At 40.3% G+C, this 27,539-nt stretch overlaps 1 protein-coding gene across 6 annotated transcripts in view; it reads left to right on the forward strand.

The window, feature by feature from the left end:
- Positions 1-27,539, forward strand: part of GHR (growth hormone receptor) — a 248,303-nt gene that overhangs the window by 133,290 nt on the left and 87,474 nt on the right. For 4 of the 6 annotated variants that reach the window (XM_069962749.1, XM_069962748.1, XM_069962750.1 and 1 more), the window contains one exon: positions 17,889-17,969. In XM_069962749.1, coding sequence (XP_069818850.1) covers positions 17,900-17,969 — 70 coding nt within the window. In that variant the 5' untranslated portion in view covers positions 17,889-17,899. Of the gene's footprint in view, positions 1-217; positions 321-1,274; positions 1,320-17,888; positions 17,970-27,539 lie in introns of those variants that run through there. The other 2 variants (XM_069962753.1, XM_069962747.1) reach the window with 2 other exon arrangements.

Consider the following 27,539-nt stretch of genomic DNA (forward strand, 5'->3'; position numbering starts at 1 on the left):
TAATTCAGTGGTGCAAATTTAACAATTGCCTTGAGACGTCACATTTTATTACAGCATGGAGAATTGGAAAGGAAGGAAGGCATGTCTATGAGAACAGAGAAGCAATGAAATGCACATGCAGCTGAATGCCTTACACAGTATCATTATCAATGACAGTATTTGCTCACCGAGGCCAAGGGGCATGCACTGTTTGGTTAAATCGCTGCTCTTTAGTACTTGGGATAAAACACAGATGACAGAAAACACTGTAGGAGAGATACTGAATGGCTGGGGGATATAACTACTGGGATTCCTGGACACGGAACTGGCTGCAATCTCAGGTTAGGTCTTGTGTGTTTTATATGGTGGAGAAGGAGGGGGCATTTTTCTATGAACTTAAACATTAAGATGTCTATTTCTTTCTGTGTCATGTAGTCTCTGTGGGACAGGCTGATGTTAGCTTATGGATTCTGGATAGGATTGTGACAGGAATATGGGAAGCGAGTGTTACTTATCACAATGCCATGGGAAGTATTGACGTAAAGAGGTTACAAAGGTTGCTATAAATTAAGGAAGTTGTCTTTTTTCCTGATATTTTTTTTTCTATTTTTTTGAGCTGCGTCAAGCAATGTATCTTTGGAAATCTGGTATTATGCAAGGGATGATTTACTTTGTCTTGTATTGAATTTAGAGGTTTTACCAGTATTACATTATACAGACCATATACCATTAGCATAGATCCATAGGTCTCAGAAAGGGTTCTTAATTTTCATTTTCCTTAGTTTCTGTTCGATAGCCTCTACATTTTGCTGTGTGAGCCCTAGTTTCTTTCTATACAGAGCCAATATAATTCTCCATAGCAAACTTCCTTGCATTTACTTTCCTTTCTTTAGCCTGGGCAAGCTTTCCTCCAGGGTTTCTCACCTCACTGTCCACTATCTGAGTTGGTCTCCCCATATCTGTTATCTTTCTCTGAGTAGCAGACAAATTTCTATAGAAAATTTATATTTAGAACGTTGAATAGTTTTGTATTCAGAAAACCAGTCAAAGCAGAGATGTAGAATTGAAATAAAAATCACTAGTAAATCATTATGTCAAGATCGCCATAAACATTGATGTATAAGGTTTATCAGGATCTCCCGACTGCCCACCGACAGATGCTGTTGGTGTAGATAGCGGTCAGGTATGATGAAAAATCATGGCCCAACCCCTTTGTTCTGTGAAAGATAAGCTGCAGCCAGAGGTCTTTGACTTCCTCTTAAACCTCCGTATAGAGAACACAAAAATGCTTGGTTAAGCGTATGGGGAGGATGGAGTCCGTATGGGTGAGACTGCTGGATGTGAGTTATTAAATGTGTATGGTGGCCTTTATATAGTCTGCTTCTGGCAAAGGTGTTAGTAACCATTATGGATTCCTGGAGTATATTAAAAGTAAATCTTGGCCCACCAAGTCCCAGTGAGGTCAGGGCTCCCTATCAATAATTATAGAGCATGTTTACCCAGATGGTAATTGCCTCCAGTGAGCCATGGTATACTGTCTAGTAGCTCAGTATTTAGCATTGTGACTTGAATCACTGGGATCCTGGCTTTAAATCCTACCAGGGCCAACGTCTACATGGAGTTTGTTTTCCCCATGTTTGTGTGTGATTTCTCCAGATACCCCAGTTTCCTCTCATACTCAAAAAGCATAAAAGTATGATGCACACTCTCTCCCCCACCAACTTACCATGTACCATAATTCTAGGGTATTCTTGTATGGTAGAGAGTCATATGGGCCCAGGTTGGACTGCTACCAATTGTCCCCTGTGTTAATTGGTTAATTGCCTTTAAATAAGAAGAATATTGCAATTCTTTTTTAACTTAGGTTAATGTAGACTTTTCCTTCCACCCCATCTAGTCTGGTCTGACACAATGTGGCACCTTTCTGGCTGTCAATGTACATGCTGCCTGTTAGTCCATAGTATAGTAGCAATGAACGCTGAAGTGTGTGAGTCCAAAATAAACACAGTTAGATGTAATCAGTGATACAGATGATGGTAATCTTTCATTGAAAGCTCCACGGTTCTGCTGTGACTCACTGAAAGGAATCATTGCTACTCGCAAACTCATTTTACTGGCATAATGAAATGTATCTGTTAGCATGTATTTGCTTATCGGAGCCTGTCAGCTATAAAGAGATGTACAGTCTTCTGATGCCATCTATGATGTGCCATGGATATAGCAGATTTCTTAGTCTTATTTAAAGGAGAAGTCTGATAAAAAAATTTTTTATTAAAGTATTGTATTGCTCCCCAAAAGTTATACAAATTACCACTATACACTTATTATGGCAAATGCTTATAAAATGCTTTTTTTCCTGTACTTATTGCTGCATCAAGGCTTCACTTCCTGGATAACTTAGTGATGTCACGACCCGACTCCCAGAGCTGTGCGGGCTGTGGCTGCCGGAGAGGGTGATGGCGGAGGGATGCTCAGTGTCCCTCCAGTACCCTGTGTCCCTCAGTGTCCCTCTGCCATCATCCTCTCCAGCAGCCACAGCTCTGGGAGTCGGGTCGTGACATCACCATTTTCTCCTGGAAGTGAAGCCTTAATGCAGTAGTAAGTGCAGGGAAAAAAACACTATATGTGCATTTCCTGTAATAAGTGTATATTGGTGATTTGTATAACTTTTGGGGGGCAGTACAATACTTTAATAAAAATTTCCACTGGACTTCTTTTAGGTGGACCTGTCAGAAGATTTTTGCAGAGTAAAGTAAAGGCATGGAACAATTGGGCTTCTTACTCTGTGTCAAGAAATATAACTCTTATTTCAATCTGTTGCTCCAGTGCTGAGATATAAGCTTTAGAAATTTTATGCAAATAAAGAGATAAAGCCCCTGGGGCTTTCACCTGGGCTGTAAAAACACATTAACATTGAATCTGTAAATCTAAACAGGAGTGGGTTATAGGGGTTATAGGGAGAGAAGAGTTTTTGTAGCCCAGGGGAACACCTTGTGAGCTTTATCTTCTAATTTGAATAAAACTTCTAAAGCTTATATCTCAGCAGTACTACACTATTTCTTTTTCCACCTATCCTCTTCATTGTTGCCTATGAAAAGCATATAACCTAGTTTCTGAAGGTGGCCATACACTTCAGCCAGCAGTAAAAGGTGTATTGGGCCTCCCTAGATTTCGCAGACATCATCTGCCAACACTGTGTCGAACATGGGAAGGACAGGAGTGACAACAGTAATTGAAGGTGTATGGACACCTTACAGTATATTGACAGACTGTGTAACCTAAGGCTATGTTCTTGCACAGTAAAGTAAAGGCAAAATACATTTATACATTTGAGTGAAAAATGAAGTCTATGAGGAATTGACCATCAGTGCAAAAACAGTACTGGAAAACAGCAGTAATAGAATACAGGTGTAAAAATAATGAAAAAGATTTGTCCAAAAACAACCTGTTGTTTGGTTTAATTTGTTCACACATTGTTTTCTTATTACTGTATATATTACGACCATATTGGTATTATTTTACTGTGTGTGAACATAGCCTAAGTCTGTAGTTATCTATTATGGAGGGGCAGAGGAAATACAGTAAAGGGGGACTATCAGCAATTTAGACAAATTTTATCTGCTTATAGCCCCCTATTGCGCAGGAGGCACTTAGGCCTGTGCACTTAGTGGTTTACTCCTCGGTCTAGTAAGTCCGTTAGGAGGACTGTCCCGCCGCCATGGAGATGGTCCGCTCCCACCCCCAGCCAGCTCGCTCAATTGACTATAATTAGAAGGGGGGGGGGGGGGGGCGGCCCGGGACAGATCAGCGCTGTGGGAGGGGGTGGTATAGCGCTTCAAATGGACCATGGAGTAAACGACTAAGTGCACGGAAATGGCGCTGATGATGAAGGTAAGAAACTCACTCTTATCCTCAGCGCCTCTTGCGGAGTGCTAACCTGCTGATAGTTCCCCATTACCAGATAGCTGTAGGATCAGACTACACTCAGGTTTGTTTGTAGTCTGGTACCCTGGAGATACATATGCATGCATATAAGTAGGGATGGTCCGAATCTGCTGAGGTTCGAGTTCGTACAAACCCGGCCTCTCGGCAATGATTCCCGCTGTCTTAAACCTCCTTGGAGAGGGTGGATACAGCGAGAGGACCACCTGGAAAACCGGGATACAGCCACAGCCATAGGCTGTATCCTAGTTTTCCAAGCGGTCCTCCCGCTTTATCCACCCTTTCCACGGAGGTGGAAGAGATCGGGAATCATTGCAGAGAGTCCGGGTTCCCTACATATAAGCCATATATACAGATTATGAAAATAAATGTATCCAATGCCTTTTCTACTTTTTAAATTTGCTTAATTTTCTTTTTTTTTTATATGTAAATTAAAACCGGAAAAAAAACCTCATATATTACTTTGTAGTTTACATTTTCACCACCTTTTTAAATGTTTTAGAGCTTTAGTTTAGATTTCTCTCTTTTGGCCTCTCCTGTGTGGCAGCACTAGTGTCAGGCATTTCAGCCGTGGAATGGTGTTAATAAAGAGTGTTAAATGAGAAATCCAAACCACTGCCTGTTGTTGGGCAGCAGACATCTCCTTATGTAAGAAGTAAAAAAAAATATCTTTTGTGCTGAAGTAAAAGCTGCCATGAGGCAAGGAGACAGGAATGCAGGATGGATTTTGTTAGAAGCAAATATAGCTTGTATTTAACAGAAATACATCTGTGCATCTCTTTAATTGTACATCCAGCTACCCAGAAAAAATCCATTCTTGTATTACCAGACAGAGGTTCGTATGGGCCTTCATTATCTCTCTAGATTCCTGTAAATGGACTGTAAAACTAATGAATAATCCAAGTAAATAGGAGTTAAATCTAATTTCACTGGAAGTTATATTGTGTAAGTAGTGACCATGTTTCGGCATTATGAATATTTGTCCCAGGCCACGCCTATACAGTTTGGCGTTTGTTTTCCGATTTAAACTTACCTTTCCCCTGTCCACAGGATTGGGGACAAGTATGAGATTTGGGGGGGGGGGGGGGGGGGAGTCTGACATCCATACCCCTGCCCCCCCCCCCCCCCCCCCGCTCCTTTGTTTTGAATGCAGCCACAAGTCAGCCCATACAGCATCACTTTCCAGCAGCTCCATAGAAAATTTATGTAACTGATGTAACTGCAGGTCAGGCGCCAACCTGCAGCTCTATTCATATCAAATCTAGAGGATGGGGGGGCAATGGAGGTGCTCAATACAGTGAATTCCTATGTGCATTGTCCCCTTGTAAATAAAATAGGCAAAAAGAGTCTGTGGAGGCTCAATTAAGAGTCTCACAACAACTGTCTTTGTTTTCCCTTGTCACATCCTGATGGTCCTTTTACATGGAACGATTTATCGTTCGAATTTGCACGATAACGATCAAATTTGAACGATAATCGTACGTGTAAACGCAGCGAACGATCAAACGACAAGCGATAAATCGTTCATTTTGATCTTGATCTTGTTCACAAATCATCGTTGATCATTTGCAAAAGATTCGCAGATGGTTCAGTGTAAACATTCTTTCAACGATTTCCCCTATGTGTGAGATAGGCTTAAACGATCGCAAAACGATCGCATAGCGAATTTTCCGTTCGATGTATTGTTCCGTCTAAACGCTGATCGTTATAAAAAAAACATAGTTCATTCAAAATCGTTAATCGTGTGATCGGGCGAATTATCGCTCCGTGTAAAAGTACCATTAGACTTATACATTGAGCTGGATATTGACTGAAACGGCCACTTAATATGGTGGTTTTGGTGGTGATTAAAGGGGTTATCCAGCGCTACAAAAACATGGCCACATTTTTCCCCATTTTTCCCCATTTTTCCCCACTCTTGACTCCAGTTCCGGTGTGGTTTGCAATTGAGCTCCATTTACTTCAATGGAACTGAGTTTTAAACCCCACCCAAACTGGAGGCAAGAGTGGGTAAAAGTAGCCATGTTTTTGTAGCACTGGATAACCCCTTTAACCAGTTCCAAAAAGGTCCAGGCACTTAAACCATTGTCACAGCCCCTCTGATTAACATTACTAAGGGTACAAGTGCTTTACATTTAGCATAATTGGACATATCACTATACAGCGGAAACAATCATAGTCATAGTATGTTACCTGGTTTAGATTAGTGTCAGCTATGTTTACCTATTTATTTTAATTGATTTACGCAGCATAACATCTGCAGCATATACACTACCTGTAAACGTAACCTTTATGGTATACCATATTGTGCCCAAATAATACAAGCATACACTGCACTAATAACCATACTATACAGTATATTCCCTGGACATCATGGTCAAAATAAAAAGCCAGTCTTTATAAACTAGTCAGAGGGTCTTCTCAGAGGGTCCTTGACCATCCATTTAACCATGTGTTTTATGTAATTGACCCCCTTTGCTTCCTGCCAAATAGTTTCCCAGTGGACTATGGTGAGGGCTCATGTTATAAGAAGGGTCTTTTACACTGCCGCAGTGGTAATTGTATAGATCTTTGCTGCATCTCATTACCGCAGTCTCTAAAACAGCAAAGATTTACTGGCTCTACACTTTTACTGCAAGATAATAAGCTTGATATAATAAGATTTAGGTTTAATCTTGTAAAGTAGCATTTAATTAGCCTATTTATTGCTTTGGCACATGCCTAGGAAAATCATTTGTGTAATACCATGCTGCTCTTACGCCGAGTATTTACAGTAATTTGTCATCCAAAAAGTTTATTGTTGCTGTCTGGAACGAAAGGATTCTGCACCATGTAATGTGCGAAATTAATGACTAAAATGGCTATTAAGATGTAATATGTAAATGTAAGATGGAAATAAAAAAAATCAAAGGTAAGCATCACTATAATATATTTACATTGCAGACTAGAACAATGTAAAATATTCAGTGACAGCAGGTATTAAGTGACATCTTGTTTTATTCTCCAATCACATCAAAAGCTGCCTTTGGATTTCTGCTTGTTTCCTGCTGCCAAGGAGCAGTGCACCATGGGAGCAAAACTGTCAAGTGTAGACAAACGCAGTCGTGTGTTAGAGGATGCATATGGTGAAGGTTATAAAACACAGGTGGTAAAGGTTACATTAAACATTCTGCAAAGTAATAAGCAATAATGTAAAACATGTTCACACAGTATTTCTGTCAGTCTTTTGGTCAGTATTTTTTTAACCAAAACCAGGAGTTGGTTGAAAACATAGAATCTTTCCAATATAATTTTGCCCTTATTAATTCCTGATTTGGTTGATAAAAAGACTGACAGAAATACTATGTGTGAACATAGCCTAAAGGGTTCCTGTCAACTATGTTATGTTGTCCTTGTCAAGAGCAGTATAGCATATGAGCATACATGTTGTTTCCAGTGGACTTACCCTTATACCAATATGTAGTCTAGATGTCACATTCACAGAATCTACACCTGCTAGCTGGCAGCATGAGGCAGTCACTAAAGGGTTAATATTCTGAACATTGAAACAATATACAATGTTAGAAATGTACTCTATGCTAATGCTTTTTTGATATGATATGATCCTTAGTTGTAAGTATGATTTATATGGAACTCCGACCGAAACAGGCAGGTTTCCCGCACAGTCACTGACGTTGCAGGAGTTGCAGGATGCCAGCAGGTGTCAGTGTGTGGTGCCGCTGCGGCTGTGGGGGCACGGGGATGGGTAAGCATAATTTTTTATCATGCTCCCCTTTATTCATGGATTTCAGCTGGAGTTCTGCATTAAGGACCACAATAGATCAGAAATGAGTCAGTGGAGTACCCTTTGCAGTATTGTTTGTTGTTTTGCTGTATATAAGAAATATAGTTATTAAGTGTAAATGAACAGAAATGTTTCTTTATTTCAAAGTGTAACTGCAATTGGAAGAAGCCGGCTGAGGTAAGGTGACGTGCCAGCTAAACTGCTTTTGTTGTGTTCTAGTAAATAACAAAGGCTGTTTACTTTTTATTAAATACTAGAAAAAAAATAGCAAAAACCTGCGGCGCTCCTATCTACCAGAGTACATGCACCTGCTGCGTGAATTCAAAAACAGATATCTGTCTTCTCCGCACACTGAAAAACTACCATACAAAACACTTATTTTGAATTCCACACGATAATCAATATAAGTGCTTTGTATGGTTGGTTATTTTCATTATTATTACACAATGAATATTATTATGAAAACAACTTCTGTAATAGTTTTATTGTTTTTATTGGCTTTAGACATGTCATCGCTGCTGTGTTACTAAAATCCTGGTACCCTACAATTGAACTAGGAAAACTGTGTCCTCTTGTTGAGCCCCTAGCAGTCAGCTTTAATATATAGGAAAACCTACTGTAGCAGTACTGTCCAAATCCGTTGCAGCACCACCACAGGGGGAATTAGGAATTGCACAGGTCTCAAAAAAATATTTTCCAGAGTGAGAGATTCCCTTTGAAGATTTCCTTCTTTTTGTAGGCTATGACTTTCTCCTTCTTTACTTAGCTCTGGCTGCACATGCCAGGACATGCTAAAAGGACCAGTCATGTTTTATAAAGTTCTGTTCAACTAACGTTTTAAGGCAGTTTACAGATGCTACCATCATTGCGGAAAGATAGAATCTTCCCCATTATGTGCTGCTGCTAAGGATGAAAGTGAAAAGGTTATAGAAACTTCATCTTGGTGCATTTATTTATACTAAATCCTTCTCTGAGTAAGAAGGCAAACGTCATTGTTACTTTTAATTTAAAAGAGATTTCTTTTTCCCTTTGTCCCACCCTAGGTATTTATATATTTTCTAGTCGTATAATGGAAAAACACAACACTTAGAGGGACATTTACTAAGGGACATTTACTAGAGGGACATTCATTAAGGAGTGTAATGTGTGTGACTCTTCAAAGAGGACTGGTGTATATTTTGTTCCAATATTTAATTAAAATATTGCACTACCATAGTGAATGTATCAAAGTAAAAAGTTGCAAAAATTGCGCAAGCATATTTACCTGGTACGAGACGTAGGCCTGCACCTGTTTGTGAGACTTGATAAATGATAAATTGGGTGCTAATCCTGGATTATGCAAACTTTTTGGTAAATACTCAACAGCAGGTTAAAAAAAATGTCACATCTAAAAAATATTCGCCAGTCAAATACTGGTTCATAAAATAGGCAATTATTCACCTAAAAATAGGCGCAAAACCCTTAATAAATGAAGCAGCAGAATGCGGGGAAGTTAGAAACCTGATGGCCAAGACTTTAGGGCATTTTTCTAGAGGAGGTATCATTTTTAGTGAAGTGATTTACAAATATGTTAGAAGTCATATAGGCTATGAAACAAATGAATAATGTTTGAAATAATGTTTGACCATTTAATGGGGTAAAGCAGAGAAAAACAGAAAAACAGCCTAGCCACAGACACATACACACCCCACACATAGACACCCTTTGCCTATTGAAGTGAACAGGAGCTGAGGTTACTGTACCTTGGTGGTGTGGCTACACAGGGATAGGAGCCATCTACTTCCAACTATTCTCACTGTACTGCAGGTGCGATCAGATGATCGACATGGACATCAGGTGCCGGTACAACACTGGTCAAATATTGCTAGCCAATCCTGTGGATAGGCTATCTATTGTCTTTTCCTGGATACACCTTCAAGTAGTCTGGAAGGACTTTTCTAGCTACTAGAAGGGCATATTGACTGCTTCTTCACTTTTTCTACTTTCTCTCCTCTGCAACAACACAATGAGGAAATACAGTTGGCTGATTTAGATGTTTTGTTCTTTTTTGTCATTGCTATGTAACTGATTTTTGGTTTTAAAAACAATAAACCATCCCACAACTTCAGATAAACGCCACATCCTTCTTTTATTACTGCCATAAATCATCTGCATGTTTTCTTGTAGAGGCAAAACTATATCCAGTTGTTATATGAAGAAATAAATCTGTTATCAGTTTTACATCAGCCATACATTTCTTTAATGTTATATTTTGATGGCTGAAGAATAACATTGGAATTCCCTATTTGAAGGCTGAAGAGAAATATTCATTGAACATGCAGTCTCTCACATGCACAATCCCACATCTTATGTAATGATACATTATTATCTTTGTTGTCATGGCAGAGAATACTTAGCCTTTTACCTTTTTTCTGCATTTTCATGGATCTGGTATTTTGAGTTAATAATATATTTTTGTGGGGTCATATGTAATACAAGACTGTATAGTTTTTGTATATAGAGGTTGGGTTATTGTATTATTCCTTTTAGTTGTCTTTTATGTTTTCCTAACAATTGATGCTGTAGGGAAAATGTATGGTCCATTACATGACGAAACCCTGGATAATAAAGTGGCGCACAGTGAGGACCTTTATTTCTATTATATCCATATGCTATTAGATCATACAAGTATTACAAAATCAATCTCTTTTAATAACGAGCATAGATGTAATTTTGTGCCATTCAACCTAAAGCAGATGTCGGATCTTTGAAGAATAACAACATAAGAATTCTTGCTCAGAAAATACTTTCACTGATGTTGCCAGCCCTCGTGTTAGCACCTTCTAGAGACCTTCTTAGGGGTGTCCCCAAGCTCAGGCATTAATGAAGATGGCATACATGTAGTAGTAGATATATGGTAGGTGGTGGATCCCACCTCGTGGACCCTTATGATGTTGGCCCTATGATTCCATTTTTATAATGACAGCAAGTGGCCCATATGCCTTCTTTGCTCAAGCACGTTTATATGATTCTTGGCATTTAATATAGCTCCTTTACCAGGGTGCATCACTAACGCACACCTTGAAATGGATTGTTTTTATGCATCCGATTGTAATAATCAAAGCACTACCATTGGAGACTGGTGTGAACAGAGAGGTCTTACATGATAGCTACCTGCATTAGGTGGAACTAGAGAACCAATATTTCTTTCTTCTAGAAGAAAACTAATTTACATACTTTTTTTCCGAAGGGAGCATTGCCTGGCCTATAAGGATGCCTACACCAGCTGGCAAGACAAGCACTGACCCAAAGATAACACTATGCATGTGTTTATACACATTGTTACCCCAAAAGAGTATTCCCCATAAACCACAGCATGTTCTTCATCTGTATTTTTTCTAAAGTAAAAATAAACCATAGGTTCTTCATTGGGTTTATTGGGCTTTACTAACCTCACAAATATACCAGGAAATCTAATGTATAGGAAGAATTGTCAATATTATATAATAGGCCAAAACATTCTAGAAGAGTAACGTTTAGCCATGTGTTTGGCTGATCTTTATGGCAATGGGTTCCCTTATATCATTGTTGTACATGTGAGTAAATTGGCAATGTGTCATACAGTTGTTCATATGGTGGCCATGGATTCAGCACACTCATTGGGGCGTTTTCCTATTGTATACACCAAATATGGTGAAATATGAACCTAAATATGAAATATGAGTCTAAAAAGGCTGAATAATGGAATTAAATTGAAAAGTATAATTTTTCTATGTATTCAAGAACACCTTTGGTGCTGCTAATAAATTATGAGTTGTCTGGTAGCACTGGCACATAGCCCCATGCTTAATAGAACAATATATCTGTCTTGTTTCTGGTTCTGTACAATCTAGGCTTTTGCTTGGCTCCCTGTACGTGACAGGAACAGACATGATGTGTCGCATGAACCATCTCCTTGGCAACATCTGATGCATGAGATGTGTTGTTTTTCATGTATTAGCTGTGGATCATGAAAGGAACTAAGTCGTGCAGTTGACTAATATCACAGTGTAGTATCACAAGCCATAGGGGACTAGTAAAGTGCGGAGCTAACAAGTACAATGTGTATTTTAAGGAAGCAATTCCAGGAAGCCCTGTCACTGAGGAAAACAACATGGAGGTCACCATCCTGTCATTATTAGAGAAACCTATTCCAGGCAACAATGCCAATTAGGTAGCGAGGCAACGGAGCTGCCTAAGGATAATCAAGGCTAGACATGGGCCCCACCTGTCTGGCACAGTGATGGGCTCCCTCAGATAACTGGCCCACTTACCTATGTGTCACAGTGATGACCTCCCATACATACCATGCCCACTTACCCATTTGATAAAGTAATGATCTCCCACAGATAATTAGCCAGCATAATGATATGACATTGTAATTATCTCCTGTAAATAACAGGTCCACACACTAATGACCTCCTGTAGATAACAGGCCTACTTACCCATTTGACATAGTAATGACTTCCTGTAGATAACGAGCATACTTACCCATTTAATGTAATAATGACCTCCCACAGATGATGGGCCCACTTACCTATCTGACACAGAAAAGAACCCCCACGACAGACAACTGGCCCACTTACCCTTCTCTTACAGTAGGGTATAGGCCCTTTTACAGGGGTTGATTATCGACAATGAACGTTTCTATAAATAATCAGCCCATGTAAAAGTGTCAGCAGTCAGCTGCCGAATAGAAAAGTGCCTGCTCATCGGCTGATCGCATATCCCTCTGTGTAAATAGGAGATGCCCGGCCGATAACGATGAATGTTACATGATACAGCAATCGTCCGTGCAGCCTGGACGGTTGTTTGTGCCATGTGAAGGCACTGGAAATGAACGCTGGACCTTAAAGTGACTCTGTACCCACAACCTACCAAACCGCTTGTACCTTCAGATAGCTGCTTTTACTCCAAGATCTATCCTGGGGTCCATTCGGCAGGTGATGCAGTTATTGTCCTAAAAAACAACCTTTAAACTGGCAGCCCTGTGCCAAACGGCCGTGGCCTAGGTTGTGTATGCATTAGGCTGGCACACCCTCTCTGTCCCTCCTCCCCGCCCTCCTCATCCTTAGGAATGCCCCAGGCAGATTGTCTCCTATTCCTCACCTGTGTCAGCCCCGCACATGGGCTGGATTGTTAAAGCACCTGTGCAATGTTCAGACAGGAGAAAATTTTCTAGGGGCATTCCTAATGATGAAGAGGGTGGGGAGGAGGGACGGAGGGGTAGTGCAAAGTTAGGGCACAGATACTGTAAGCCACGGCCTTTTGACACAGGGCTGCCAGTTTGAAAACTGTTTTTTAGGACAATAACTGCATTACCTGCCGAACGGACCCCAGGACAGATCTTGGATTAAAAGCAGCTATCTGAAGGTACAAGCGGTTTGGGGGGGGGACAGATTGGGGGTACCGAGTCGCTTTAAGACCAGTACATACTGTAGCATTGTGAGGTCAATAGTTTTGGATGAGGTTCCTTGGGTCCACTAAAGGAAACACCTTCTATGTGTCCAGAAAATATACATGTCCAGTTTTAGTGTCCAGAAAATATACATGTCCAGTTTTAATGTGTTCTTTATAGTAATCGTTATACACACAGCACACATGATCAATACCATTTAGGTTATTTTTTAATTTACCCACAAGATAAAGACCATAAGTAGTTGCCTGCAACATCTCCAAAGGGTGCTGTCCTCTGCTAGACCAGTATCCTAGGGTATGCTTGTACACTTTGGTAGCCAATGATAGTGACAGTGTGGAACATCATCACATTGAAGCTATGTTCCCAATACGGGAACATGCTGTCCTATATCAGGAAAGGTGTCTGTGTATTGATAATGACGGCCACCAGTAATGATCATGATCATTATTTGTGGCTGTCAATATTAACAGATGGCCTGCCTTTTCCAGCTATGATCCTGTAGTGGGAACATAGCCTTAAAGTGAAATGTATTCTTCTGATTTCTTACTGTTTTTTATGTAGAGAGTGTATTACAATTTTTACAGGTCATGACCAATTAGAGTCTAAGCAACTTTGCATAGAGCAGCTACTACTGAAGAAGCTTACATTACTTTAGCTGCTATAGCATAATTGCATAATTGATCAATTATATGCACAATGTAGGGAAGAAAAGATATGCAAAAAAGCTTTTACACCAGTAGTCTCGGATTCTCAAAAAATTGACTAGGGACATATGTATGCATCCTGACTTCCAAAAAGTATAAAGAAAGAAGTACTAGAACCAATTGTAATAGAACCAAGTTGTACAAGTAATATAGAATGTAAGCAATGCATTGAGTATAACAATCTTTCAGTCTAATGTTGTTGATTGTAGGACTAGTGCTAGGACTTGTGTGGACTTGGTTGCATTCTCAGTGCTCTCCCTGTGACCTTGGAAAAGTTGGCTGAACATACTGCCAGACCAGTACTGTAGTAAAAGCCAAGTACAGAAGACATTGAATTACTGTGACCCAAATCTATTCAGAGCAGGGCTGTAGAGCTTCTGTATCACAGAGGCTGAGCAGTCCATTGACAAGTGAAGCCATATCAGCCCGTATCGGCGATAAGATTTACAATGGGCAAGAAACATACATAAAACAAGCAAGGTACCATATACATACAAACAATACGTGCAAACTGGAATATACACTCACTGGCCACTTTATTAGGTACACCATGCTAGTAACGGGTTGGACCCCCTTTTGCCTTCAGAACTGCCTCAATTCTTCGTGGCATAGATACAACAAGGTGCTGGAAGCATTCCTCAGAGATTTTGTCCATATTGACATGATGGCATCACACAGTTGCCTCAGATTTGTCGGCTGCACATCCATGATGCGAATCTCCCGTTCCACCACATCCCAAAGATGCTCTATTGAATTGAGATCTGGTGACTGTGGAGGCCATTTAAGTACAGTGAACTCATTGTCATGTTCAAGAAACTAGTCTGAGATGATTCTAGCTTTATGACATGGCGCATTATCCTGCTGAAAGTAGCCATCAGATGTTGGGTACATTGTGGTCATAAAGGGATGCACATGGTCAGCAACAATACTCAGGTAGGCTGTGGCGTTGCAACAATGCTCAATTGGTATCAAGGGGCCCAAAGAGTGCCAAGAAAATATTCCCCACACCATGACACCACCACCAGCCTGAACCGTTGATACAAGGCAGGATGGATCCATGCTTTCATGTTGTTGACGCCAAATTCTGACCCTACCATCCGAATGTCGCAGCAGAAATCGAGACTCATCAGACCAGGCAACGTTTTTCCAATCTTCTACTGTCCAATTTCGATGAGCTTGTGCAAATTTTAGCCTCAGTTTCCTGTTCTTAGCTGAAAGGAGGGGCACCCAGTGTGGTCTTTTGCTGCTGTAGCCCATCTGCCTCAAAGTTGGACGTACTGTGCGTTCAGAGATGCTCTTCTGCCTACCTTGGTTGTAACGGTTGGCTATTTCAGTCATTGTTGCCTTTCTATCAGCTTGAACCAGTCTGCCCATTTTTCCTCTGACCTCTGGTATCAACAAGGCATTTCCGCCCACAGAACTGCCGCTCACTGGATGTTTTTCCTTTTTCGGACCATTCTCTGTAAACCCTAGAGATGGTTGTGCGTGAAAATCCCAGTAGATCAGCAGTTTCTGAAATACTCAGACCAGCCCTTCTGGCACCAACAACCATGCCACGTTCAAAGGCACTCAAATCACCTTTCTTCCCCATACTGATGCTCGGTTTGAACTGCAGGAGATTGTCTTGACCATGTCTACATGCCTAAATGCACTGAGTTGCCGCCATGTGATTGGCTGATTAGAAATTAAGTGGTAACGTGCAGTTGGACAGGTGTACCTAATAAAGTGGCTGGTGAGTGTAGATGACTTCATATTCCTCCATGCTAAGACTTTTGGAGAGTTACATTTTTTACATGACCTGATGTAAATTGATAAACATAGATCCTAGAAATAAACTATCTATTAAATCAGTTTTTTTTGTTTTTTTTTAATGCTGGACTTAAAAGTGTCCCTGCAGTGCCAAGGCTCTAAGGATTTATGTAGAAGCACACTGTCTCTACATAAGGGCCAGTTCACATGGAATAAAAGGGAATGGAACACAATGGGAATCCTGCCAGCCTCCGTGTCATACAGGCTGTCTATAGGAGAGCTTGCTGCCTCCTTTCTCCGCATGTCAATTTTTTGAGTGGAGAGGTGCGGAGAGTGGGGACGTGTGAGCTCTCCCATAGACACAGAGTCTGGTGGGATTCTGTGGCAGAGTTCAATTGCGGAATTCCGCCTCTTTTACTCCATGTGAACTGGCCCTAAATCCTGTGTGCACTGGAGCAGACCGGAAACATTTTTAATAGGGCGCATGCAGAGGCTACGCCCCCTCTGCAGGCTGCCGCACTCCCTGTTACATCCTTTCCCGTCCCTCTGGCAATAGCGGCACAGAGAGCCCACTAGCAACTAAATTATTTGCAAAACAAGTATTTGCAAATAGATTTATGAACAAGTGGGTGCCACATAATAAATGCCCCTCATAGTGTCTTCTTATGATGAGATACTTATTGGCTGTGTTCACAAAAACTACAATATACAGCAGTTGACCTTAATCAGAACTCCCAGAGTAAGGACATATAATTGTATGAGAAATTGTAACAAGGAGGCACTTTAAAAAACAACAACTTTTCAGTAGCATTTGACCCTGCTGGTTAGTTCGTGGCTCATATAAAAGCCTCAGAGGAAGAAGTTTGTTTATCTGGTCTATTGAAGAATTCCATCATAAGGAGCAGAAAGTACCTCTCACACTGTCATTTAGGAAACCACTAGACCTGCTGCCTTTTATTTTAGCATTGATCACCCTCTTGACTTTTATCGTCTTCATTTGTGAACATGTTGAGAGCTTTAGGATTTGTATGACTCACAATCCAAACCAAGACTTCCGCTCTGCCGGTATACGAGGCCGAAAACTAGAAAGGAGCCGAAGTTTAAGAGACACCTCACTTCATTTATCTATTCATACTGAATTCACCATTATCATGCCAAAGTTTGGAATAGAAATTTTAGCAGTTCATGTCCCTAATTTTCTTGTGTCCCCATGGTCTCCTCCCTCTGAACTATTCACTTTTAAGCCATTGCCAAGAGAAGTGGAGGAAGGGAAGTGACAATGTTCTGAATGTTTCTGCTAGGGCTGGAATACTGACATACAGGAGCTTAGACCAGATTTATACCAACTACTGAAATCTCTGCTAATCAGCGCAATAAAGGGCTCGTAATGCCCCAGATATAGCATCAGCAGTTCATCCATATGAGTGATAAATGGGGCTAAGTTGTAGTACTGGGCTTATCACCATTTATATGTAGGGGCTTTCCTTATGTAAACAATCAATTGAATATGATGCTTGCCATGGCGACCGCTTTATTTTGGAGCCCAACTGAACAAACAATGAGAGACCACCAGAAAAGTTTATTAATAATTGATCGGGGGTGCTGAAACCCGGCTCCCCTGCTGATCGGCTGTTTTGCACCCTCACTTTAGTGGAAAAGGAGATAAAAGCAGTTGGCTCTGTTGCCTGTGTAACAGCAGTGCCAGTGTCCTGCAGCCTTGACTCCCATTGACTTCACTAGGAGCAGAGGTTGCAGTACACTGGTACCACCGCTTCACAGGAAATAAAGCCAACTGCTTCAGACTCCATTCTCACTGCAGTGCGACTGCCTAATTGGCTAATCGGCAGAGAAGACGGGTGTCGGCACCACGTCAATCAACTATTGATAGCCTATCCTGTGGGACCAGCTATGAATTGTTTTATCCTAAAAAACCCTCTTTAAGGTAATGGCCCATTAAACTAAGTAGCATTAAACTTCCATGGTACTGCTCACTATGGACATCAACCATGTGATTTTCAATGGGTAGAGGTAATTTCATATCTGATTGGAATTGCTCTCTATAGATGTGTATGGAGGCTGTATTTATGACCATTAACATATTTACTTTCAATTCTGGTAATATTTTAAGACATCGACTGTATTTGTAAAGATATATAATAAAAGCTTGTGAACAAGCCATAACCCAAACTGTAAGGCCACACGAGTTTTTACTTTTTTTTTTAATTGTGTATATGTATGTATTCATTTATTACTATTGGTTTCATAAGTTTATAAGTGTCATTTCTAATTGCAGCTCACGCAAACATGGCTCTTTGGCTTCTCCTGGCATCGCTGGCACTAGTCTTTCCAGGTGGCTTCCTCTCTGCAAGTGAAGGTAAGTAGTTCCATTTCTATTATTTCTAGAATCATTTCTAATGGTGCGTTTACATGGAACGATTATCGTTAGAATTTTCGCGATAAAGATCGATAATCGGCCTGTGTAAACACAGCGAACGATCAAGTGACGAGCGAGAAATCGTTCATTGTGATCTTTTAATACGTTCTCAAATGGTTGTTGGTCGATCGCTTTGTGTAAACAGTCTTTCACAGATTCAGATGTGTGAGATGGGCTTAAGCAATCTTAAAACAATCGCAATAACAATTTTTTAAACGAGTTTTCACTTTGTCTAAACTGATTGTTATCAAAATCTAATTGTTGCTTCAAAATCGTTAAACGATCAATTGGGCGAATTATTGCTCCATGTAAACGGACCATTAGTCTCCTGCATTCTGATACAATTTAGTTTAACACATTAATTTTTATGTGTTATATTCAGGTTTATCATTCTTTCTGGTTCTCAGTGTACATAGGGTGGGCCTTGTCGCCTTATTTGTTACAGGAAAGGCCATATTTTGTTTGAGGTTATCCAGTCTGCTTTATAGGAGGCCCTCAGTAGGGGGACCCTATCTATGACATCTATATAGTTTAACATGGGTCATGACATTCTCATAATAAAATTACAACTTTTTGTATAGTTTCATAGTCATCAGCCTCTATATTTTGCTTATAGCTATCCCTCATATTGTGGACGGGGTGACCACAGATACAGGATTTCATTGGACCTTCATTTTAAATGTAGACCAAAATGAAGTCCAAAATAGTATTGTCGATAGTAAGGGTATATCTAAACAGTGTGAGGTTGTTAGATTTAACAACACACAAGTTTGAATGCTGAGAGATATTATGTGCCGAAGTTGAAATAATCCATTTAATTTTTTAATTCATATTTTAAGAACTATGCCTAAATAGGTGTTAAACAAAACAATAACACAAACCTACCCTCCTTGGTCCCTTCACTTTAATGGAGCTCCCAGTCCCAATGTATATCGCTTCCTGGATCAGGGTCAATATGTGCAGTTGGCCGCTCAGCCAATCACATTGCCAACCCTGAAGTGCTGCGCAGTGGGAGTTCTATGACAGCAGCAGCAGGGGGAGAGAGGAGGGTAAGTATAGGTTATTTTTCTATTTAACACCTGCCTGGGCATAGTTCTTTCTTTCTAATTTTTTTTTTATTGTAAATCAGGTCCAAATGGTTTGGACAACACCCCAAATAAAATAACATCTGTAAATAATCAGACTGGTGTACAGAAAGGCAAACAAAAACCACGTCAGGAAGACAATAAAAGTTTTGACACTGTACATTCATATTCTGTATCATTTGAGCGGAGCATGCCCACCCTATTGGGGCCTGTAGGTTTTAGTCAATATAGAGGTATAAACTGAAATAGAATGTAGCAGAGGAGCGGAAATCAGGAGAAAATAAATGACTGGGAGAGACAAGGGGGAAGGGGTAGCAAGGAAGGATGGAAGGTACGTAGCGGCTTGTTCAGGCATAGTCCAGAATACCTCTATAATGCCTGCCCTAGATAGACTATGAAATATGTCTGTGCCCAGTATTGTACACTATTTGACTAGTCGTTGGTTGATTTTCCTCCTTATGGAATTGTTTGAGGACATATATCCTGTTCTTTCACTCAATTTCCCATTCTCACCTGTTCACCGGTTCATAACTCAAGGATGGCCCAATACAGCATGTTATACTCTTATTTTTCCTGCAATGCTCTTTTTCTCTTATTATTATTATCAGAATTACTTACCATCCCCGAACCTATTGGGTCATACCAAAAATGGCCGGGTCATAAGAGAATAAATATGGAACGCAACTCAAAAATTATTTGATGAATTAAACACTGTGCAAAGACAGAACTGACACACAATGGGTTGCCACGAAGAACTATAAGGGAACTCTGGGTGGCCTTCTATCAAAATTCTCTCTTGAACATTTACAGCATCAGGGGATAACATGTGAAGCAAACCACAGGCTATAGACCCGTAAATAATCTTGAAAGGTTTCTCTCCAGGGTAACGCTAAGAATTTCTATCCTCATTATATTTGTTTCATTGTTGTCTCTCTTGCATCCTGAAGTGCAAAACTCGGAACGAACTTTCGAAGTAATCTTGTTGTTACTGCTTTATTATTATTATTATTATTATTTGTTGCAATTATTTAAAAAGGCCAAAAAATATGTGATAAAAAAACTAGATTTTGCTCTATCAATCAGCCTTAATCCATTTGTACTAAAATCGTTCCTGGTCGTTCGCTAATATTTTGGTCGGTTTTTCAACGGTTCGTCTAAACAGTTGTTCGCAGGTTCACCCTGGTGTGTGGGTAGGCCTTTAAGACATGAATGATCTGTTGAAGGATATAAAATTTTTGGAGCAATTTATCTCATCATGTAAACGACAATGGTTTCAAACAATCACTAAATGATCTTCAATGGACTGTTTAAGCAATTTATTTGCTTGTGTAAAAGGACCATAACTCAGCTTTCCAGTTTCGGGGGCTAAAAAAACCACACCAAAGAGCTTAGCTTCTTGGACCTAAAGGGTGGGATATATGCATGTGCACCAGAGCAATCAGTAAGCCTAACCCGTGACCATTGAGTAAAATTCCAAACTATAAAACTGCCAACAGTTTCCATTTTCACAGATGTTAAATCTTTTAAATGCAATGTAATTTTTGGACTCTTCACTAAGTCCTTCTTATATATCATCGTCTTCACCTCCTACTTAATTTTATTTATTTTTTTACTTACTGTTTGGAAAAAATATCTTTCCAAACCCCAGATTGAAGGTTATAAATTAGGATTCTTAATAAATATTTTAAATTCTCATTGTGAAGCTTTATGCATGAAAAAGAACCAGACCATGATACTAAACGTCATGCTTCTTTAAGATCCTGTGAAAATGCCAGAGAGTTATACTCTGTATATCACTGAACCAAAGGAATGGAAAGATCTCTGTAAGGGGAGAGATTGCAGGCATCATGGCTGTAGGCCAGCACTGTGTTCGCTTATGCGCACTTGTATATTTAGAATTGTATATTGTGAAGGCACCAATGTAACAGTAACGCTATACATACTGCTATCATGAACTATTTGTGGTCTCATGTACAGAACAACACATCAATGATGTTATAAGCTTTACATCTGATAGCAAGAGGTATGGGGGAGTTGGAAAGAAGTATGTTGCCGAATCAGACCTGCTAAAAAAAGAAAATTAAAGCGACTCTGTACCCACAATCTGACCCCTCCAAACCACCTTCAGATAGCTGCTTTTAATCCAAGATCTGTCCTGGGGTGCGTTTGGCAGGTGATGCAGTTATTGTCCTAAGAAAAAAACTTTTAAATTTGAAGCCCATGCCAAATGGGAGTATCTTTGCCCTAACTTTGCACCACACCTCCGTCCCTCCTCCCCACCCTGTTCATCATTAGGAATGCCACTGAAACATTTTCTTCATGCTGAACATTGCACAGGTCCTTAACGATCCAGCCCATTTGCCGGGCTGCCACAGGTGGGGAATAGGAGAAAATCTGCCTGGAGCATTCCTAATGATGAAGAGGGTGGACAGGAGTGATGGAGGGGTGGTGCAAAGTTAGGGCACAGATACTCCGGTTTGGCACAGGCTTCAATTTTAAAAGTATTTTTTTAGGACAATAACGGCATTCCCTGCCGAATGGACCGCCGGACAAATCTTGGATTAAAAGCAGCTATCCGAAGGTACAAGTGGTTTAGGGGGGGGGGGGTCAGATTGTGGGTACAGAGTCACTTTAAGAAATTCAAGTGATAAATGCTCCTCAGTTGAAATGTATTTACATAAACCAAGAATTTAATGGTCACAATAGTTAGTAGGTGGAACATGATATGTAATGTCCAGAGGTTGTGATCAGTCTGAGGATATGTTCGCACACAATCAAAATGACACCCGTTTTTATTGGACAGCCATCTCTGAATTGAGCGGCTGCCGTGTGCAGACGCATGCATTATGCATCCTCCGGCTTTTGCCTCCGGCGCTCTATAGAGATATCCCTGCCCCCCCATTAACCCTGGCTCTGCAACAGAGTGCCCCCTTGTAGGGGGGCAGCCCCCAGCTCCTCTGTACATGTGCAGCACTATAGGACAGGGGTAGGGAACCTTGCCTCTTCAGGTCTTGCAAAACTACAACTCTCATCATGTCTGGGATATCCCTTCCCCTGTTATAGGGGTTATCCCCAAGTCCTGCTGCCCAAAGTAGAGAGCTCTGGTGTGCTGCTGCCCCCCTACATTGATGGCCCCCTGTAATGCCATATAGGAAAAAACTGATGACAACTGATAGAACTGATAGAAACTGATAGTTTTAAAAGAAAAAATGGATAGTAAAACTGATGACAACTGATGCCTTTTTAGCATCAGTTGTGACATCAGTTGTGGTCAATTTTTTTTTACAAAAAAACGGAAATGGATGCATCATATATATGTAAACCCAGCCTTAGTGTGCATATAGAATGAACTGTCAGTCATTGATTGGGACCACCCACTGAACTCCTAAGCCCAAAATGAGCAGAGATTTAAATAAATAAATAACATTGTGTATCAGCATCTTCTGCTTTATAACATGATATTAGGCTGCATGTTTAGTGTGACAGGTTCCCTTCACATCCAAGTATGATCCTTCCTGACATCAGCATAAGCCCAAAAGACAAAGATGTAGCCAAAACTTGCTGAAAAGCAGTCATAACTATCGCCCCCTGCAGTCTGTAAATTTAGCTCAGCATGGGGGGAAGGATTAGTTACACTAAATTTCTAATCCTTCAAATCCATCTGTCTTCAGGGCAGCCCTCCAGGACCACTTGATGCCTGTGATGAATAGATACCCCATTTAAGTGTAATTGAGATATAACTATGTTGATATCAGTACTTAGGATGAACTGTCGGAATAATGTGATGAGCGGAGTTCCCCCTGAACCCTGGCTGACGTCCAGCCACAATTGTATCTGAGAGAAAGAGGCTTGTGAGAAAAATAATCTGAAAGTTTCTGATAGTAAATTGTATTTTACTGTGAATATACGTAAATTACTGCAGAATGACTTGTCACAAACCAGATGGATAGATATCATGACCCAAGAGCCAGTACGCCATCCCTGGAACCTTTGAATAGTATAGTACAGTGATTGCTAACCTTTTTAGATGCCGAGAGCCCAAACTGCATAACAAAACCTACTATTTTTTTTCAAAGTGCCAACACAGCAATTTAACCTTAATACTGTAAAGAGCATGGACTCCCATCATTTTGAGGGGAGTGTGAGCTTTCCTGCAGAACACAGCAGTGCTCTATGTTTTAAGAAACACTAAATTCAAACTCACCTCACAGACTCAGGCAGCTCTCCTCTTTTTTTATCCGGCAGCATGTATTAGAGTCACTGCCTGTGTCTGAGGTTCTGGCCGCATTGAATGCACTTCTTAAAACCATGCATCCAATTAAATGGTGCACTTACCTGGGAATCCAGGACAATTGTTCTGGATTCCCAGGATAGAGCTGTACAGCTGTTGGGGGCTTCACATGCCATAGGTGCCATAGGTTTGCCACCACAGGTATAGTATAAAGCAGGGCTGAACAACCTTTATTGGTATGAGGACACCACTGTCAGATTATACCACCCTTAAGGGCCAAAATCAAGCTTATCTGTGAAATTTAGAGCATACTAGCCATACTAGTCACATCCATGGGCAGTGTCCCAAAGTGGGTGTCTACTGCTTTATTATAGTATGTTTAGGTTCTTACTTATGTGTTCTTATGCTCTGGAGCTGAAGGATGTAGTTCGCTTTCCCACCACTTGGTGTCACTATGTATTTTGCACTGTCTAGCACAGCTGAAGGAGATTCACTAGAAGGGTTAACTGTGAAACTATTTTTCTTATGGTCTGTGCCACCATCTGATATTTTAGTATTCATCAATCCCTGAGCTTGGTACTCAACAGTGCTCTTCCCTGCGTTCCTGTGGTCTATCACAGGGTAGAACCCTATTTTTCCTGCCCAAATTACCTCCTCCTACTCCACCCCACCCCGGGGGTAAATATATTGGGGTTGGAGCTAGTTGGGGTGTGATTCCAGATGTTTAAATCAGAGAAAGCCTACTGAGGAGATTCTACCAGGGCCTTATCTGGAGGCCAGGACTCATTTGTGGGACACTAATCTGAGTCAGAGTGTGCATGCAGATCCTTATTTCTTATTTCCTTACAGCGAAGTATATTCCCAAGTACAACTGTAAAATGTAAGGAACAAGTAGAAGGCATTATGACTGTCTGATCAGACTACACAGGATTTATTTGTAGTCTGTTAACATGAAGGCACATAGATTTGCTTACAAGCAATATACAGAAAACTTTTAATAAATAAAATGAAAACAAATGATAAAACCTTTAATGATAAGCCTTTCACCCCCTAATCAATGTGTTTGATGGTTCATAATAACCTGTAAGGTACCAGATTTGTGCTTGTTTTATAGTATGCTATACTTGTACCTTTCTATGAATGGATTGCATATCTCTTTTCTCTCTGTGCTGGAATATGATTGCCTTATTGAAAGTATTGATTTGTTTTGTACAGTTTTCCTATAATAGATACATAGTATATTTAGATTTGTAGACTATTTGGTTCTGCAATAAAAACTGAAAAGAAAAAAAGAGAACTCATCACAGTCAATTTATCATCATAAACAAGGACTGTCAGAGATAGGTGTGCTGTATACTGTAACTCATTGTACTGCATTTTCTGATATGGAACAGGGAACATCAAACATTTTGTCAAATCCCTCTTTGCTAACATATCATGGATTTTCGCTTTTACAACTCATATAATGATAGTTCTCATATTACAAAGAACAGTATCCTCCTTGTTCTATGCATCACAGTTGGGTTGTTTCTAGCGCTGATTTTAAAGGAAAATAACTTGTTTTTCTTGTTCTCGTCGCCTTTTGTTAGACCTCTCGTGATCATTCAGGGCGGACTGATGATAGACATGACAATCAGAAGGATGATGTGCTTAAGGTGTTATTGCACATAGAAAAAATGTCTGTTTGGTGAAGAACTTAGGTACTACTCCCAAGTGCTGTCAGAGCATGCTGGGAAGAATAGTTTTGGTAATTTTTTTATAGGTAAAGAGACCCAGCTCAGACATCAGTGGTCAAGGCCACTATTAGCTATAAGGGATATAATAAACCAACAACACCATCAATCAGGAGGAAAAGACACAATATGTAAAGATAAGCTTATCTGCGGACAGGTTCTTCTATTAGCCAGAGTGGCACAAAAATACTGATCCTTATGGCTAATAGGAGATATCAGAGAATAAATTGGTTACCTAGTTAATGAGATGAACACTCCCTTCCACCTATCCTGGTCTTCCCCTGAGTAACTGATGGGGTATTGTTTACAGCACTTACATAAGAAACTGCAATACTTATGTACGGCGACCTATAAGACTGTATTATGCCTCTGGCAGGGCTTAGTTAGCCAGACCCTTCTGATAAGTGCTGGCTCCTCTTGGATAGATTGTAGAGCAGTTGTGATATCTGGTCATTATATGATCACTGTATGCTGGTATTGGTTGTATGGTTCTTTGTGTATTGGAAGCGTACGGTTGTCAGTAGGTGAGAGTGCTCCTCTCACCCTGTGATTTGTTGCTTCTATTTTTTTTATATTTTGCTTCTATTCTTTTTTTATTTTTTTTTAATTTATGTGATTGGGGAGGGGCATGACCAAGTACATTTTCCACAGTATGCATTGTCCGCTACTATTTTTCTGTGATATGTGGGGGTAATATGTGGGCTGTTGCTGTTTGAAATCCAGGCCTGCTTTGTAGTATCAGTCCTGTCCTGAGCACATGCTAAGCCCCAACTCAGCTTTCCATAATTTGTCCTTGTCTGTCTGTAAGTAGAGACACAGTTCCCCTAACAACAGGCAGTGGACAGAAAACTGCAGAGAAGGTAGACACATAGGGGGCCCGGTATTAAGTGGCAAAATCGTATTTTGCAGCGGAAAGTGGCTATTTGCGAATAATTGTATTCGCTAATGGCCGTTTTGCGAATAGAATATTCCCAAAAGGCCACTTTCCACCTGGTACGCCAGTGGTGTGTGGAGGGGGTGGTATCGGCAAAAAATAAGCAGGAAACCTACTCCAGCTCTCAGCTGGCGTGGGGTTTCCTGCCGTGCACACTGGCGTGCACAGGATTTATGTAGAGGAAGTCCGCCTCTACATAAATCTCCATAGTTCGGGAGCTGCGGGGACATTTTTAAGTCTGGCACAGAAAACGCCGGACTTATTAAATGTCCCCCATAGTGGCCAAGACTTAAATGCATTTTTTTTGTAAATGGTTTACAAATAAAGTATGTTGAGAATTTTAAATGACAGTGCCCCTTTAAGGCTCGGTTCACACTAGTTTTTTTTCATCCGTTTTTTGTAATAGAAGTCAGTGGAAAAAAAGATGCATCCATTTTTCCATCCGTTTTTTTCATCTGTATTTACAAAAAACGTAGTGTGAACTCCTAAAGGGACACTGTCATTTCAAGCACCTGTCCTTCAGCAATTTTATTCCCAGCGTACTTGATTTGTAAATCATTTACCAAAAACAGCCGCTATAAGTCTTGGCCGCTATTATGTGTCTACCTTCTCTGCAGTTTGCTGTCCACTACCTGTTGTTAGGGGAACTTTGTCCATTTTTTTAACATACACAAAAATAAGGTCAGCTACGTTTTTGTATATGTAAAAAAAATGGATGCGTTTTGCTCAATTTTTTTTTTAAATAATATAAGTAAATGGAAAAAATGGATCAAAACGGATGAACACAAATGCATAGTTTGTCCATTTGTTTTTTCTTCCATTTTTTTGCAAAGAAGGATAAAAAAAAAAAAAAAAAAAACGATTGGAAAAAACGTAGTGTGAACCCAGCTCAACTATATAACTCATTTAACAGCATCATAACTGAACAATTGCTACATATTATAACTTTTTCCTTCACCTAAGTCATCTTGCATCAATAGGAAGGAAGATAGGGCAGAATGGCATTGCCCATTTACCCTTACATACCCTCTAGTTTTCATCTCTTGCAGCTTAGCGGGGACTTTGGAAAAAGAGCAAAATTCCAGGCATAGTACAGCTGCCACTTATGGCTCCCGGGTGATGGATATGCCATCTTGGGTCCCGTGCTGGTCTGTTGTTGTATTCTTAAAGCATAACACTTGTTGATACAGTTGTTGCATTGGCTTTGGCCTTGGTAACTGACCCTTTGTAATAGTAATTTGTTCATTACATGGATTGGACGTGATGAAAATACATGCAGCTAGGTTTGTTGACAGACTGGGTCACAAGAGATTTTGCCTCTGGCCAAAGATACAGCCGGTTACATTTATCTGAAAGAATTTATTTACTGCAAGATGGAATAGATTTCTGCACATACAAAACACACTGTAGCACATGTAGCCTTTTTAGCCAATTTTTGTGCCTGATCTGATCTTCTGTCCCAAATCACCTAATACCCAAGGTTGTATGGCCACAAATATGGACTTAGCTTAGGTTGCTCATGATCTA

This window comes from Dendropsophus ebraccatus, chromosome 3 (genome assembly GCF_027789765.1).
Source record: "Dendropsophus ebraccatus isolate aDenEbr1 chromosome 3, aDenEbr1.pat, whole genome shotgun sequence".
NCBI lineage: Eukaryota > Metazoa > Chordata > Amphibia > Anura > Hylidae > Dendropsophus > Dendropsophus ebraccatus.